This window comes from Coptis chinensis, chromosome 5 (genome assembly GCF_015680905.1).
Source record: "Coptis chinensis isolate HL-2020 chromosome 5, ASM1568090v1, whole genome shotgun sequence".
NCBI lineage: Eukaryota > Viridiplantae > Streptophyta > Magnoliopsida > Ranunculales > Ranunculaceae > Coptis > Coptis chinensis.
This window is the reverse complement of record NC_141460.1, coordinates 67515542-67517451: the sequence shown is the minus strand read 5'-3', so window position 1 is coordinate 67517451 and position 1910 is coordinate 67515542. Positions and strand designations below refer to the sequence as shown.

The 1910-nt window shown below is 42.9% G+C and overlaps 1 protein-coding gene across 1 annotated transcript; it reads left to right on the top strand.

Moving 5' to 3' along the window:
• Window positions 1–860: 860 nt before the first annotated feature.
• LOC147498486 (uncharacterized) lies at window positions 861–1262 on the top strand. The gene has a single exon (XM_086563247.1). The coding sequence runs from the start codon at window positions 861–863 to the stop codon at window positions 1260–1262; it is 402 nt and encodes a 133-aa protein (XP_086419373.1).
• Window positions 1263–1910: the final 648 nt, after the last annotated feature.

Below are 1910 nucleotides of genomic sequence, written 5' to 3'. Positions count from 1 at the left end.
TCTTGTTCACTAATGCTAACATGAGATGCACCAGACAGATTGTCAAGATTCTTAATAGATATCAAGACTCGTCTGGACAAATCATTAACAAGGACAAATGCAAGATTTTTCTCAGCCCAATGACAAACAGACGAAAATAGCTAATACAGGAGACTTTGAATATCAAGGAAGGAAAACTGCCTGAAAAGTACCTAGGGGTACCTCTAGTCATGGGGAGAGTAACGAAAGTAGCACTTGCTCATTTGGTGGATAAGATCAGAAGAAAAGCTTCGGGATGGGCCAAAAAATTACTATCTTTCCAAGGAAGGGTAGTCCTTGCACGACATGTTCTAAAACAGATCCCAAAGGCATAATATGGCTATATACAAGTGGCGAAATCAGTGATAAAGGAATGTGAAGCTATTATCAGAAATTTCATTTGAGAGTAAAACCCGGCAGAACGGAAATCTATCAGCGGTATCATGGGAGAAAGCATGCAAGCCCTGAGGAGGAAGGGGTGGGGTTAAGGAGACTCGCAAGATATAAATCTCTCAATGCTTATGAAACAAGCGTGGAGTCTTCTAACAGAGGATTGTGATTGGGCGTCCTTCATGAAAGGTAAATATACCAATCGCACAGGGGGATGGTCAAATTACAAAACCTCCACTGTTTGGAATGGTATCAAATGGGCACTAAGTGAGATGAAACATCTTCATGGATGGATGGTGGGCAATGACACCTCTATCAATCTCTGGAGAGAGAACTGGATGTTGAATAAACCGCTCTGCGACTTCTTTTAGGAAGAGCGAAAAGAGATTGTCAAGTTTCAGTCAAAACTCAGTGAGTGTATTCAGGGAGATAACTGGAATTTTTCGGTAAACATGACTCAACTGTTGCAGCAAATGGGCATAGAACTGGGCACTCTCCCACAGCCAAATAGTGCAAGAGAGGATACAAGGGTATGGGTAGGTTCTTCTACTGGGAACTTCACAGTTTTGGAAGCTCATGACGCCATCAGAAAGAAATCAGCCAAACCAGCATGGTGTAAATTCATATGGGACTCAAAAACTCTACCGAAAACACAAGGGATTACATGGAAGCTGGCACACGGTGCAACCCGAACAGATGATCAACTCCAAAGGCGAAAAATGCAGCTGGCTTCTAGATGTTGCATCTGCCTCAATCAGCAAGAAACTCTGGAGCATATTCTCTTTCAATGTACTCTGGCCAAAACAGTATGGAACTATGCTCGAGACATTTTCAGCACTTGCAAGAACCCATAATCATTTCAGGATGTGCAGCAGCAAGGTAAACACTACAGCTCCCTCATACTTGATATATGGAAAGCTTGTTCTATTACTATGATGGTGAGTCTTTGGAAGAACCGAAACAGAGTGTTTTACGACAATAAAGCCTCAAGCTTATCGCACATTTGCTTTTTAGCAAGACGAGCAATCATTCGAGCTCACCACAGATCTACAGGGCATATGGAGAACTCGGTTCATGATTTAAAGATTCTTAGAGTCTTCAACCTTCAACACAAGCTGAGAAGAGCACCGAAAATCATTGAATGTTTCTGGACTCTTCCTCCACCTGGAATATTAAAGGTAAATACTAATGGGTGCTCGAGAGGGAATCCTGGGAGATCAGGTTGGGGAATGGTTATGCGAAACTATAAGGGTGAATTCTTAGGTGCAGCGGCAGGAGGTCTGGGGGTCAATACTAACTACATGGCTGAAACAGTCGCTATTGTGGAAGCTGTACACAAGGCGCTGGACCTGGGATGGAAATATATATGGGTGGAAAGTGACTCAAAATCTGTAGTCCAAGCTTTTCAGGAGAATAAAATACATTGGAGAGTCCGAGAAAGGTGGCAAACTATGATGGAGCAGGCAGCATGGATCAATGTCACAGCCACTTGGAGAGAGACT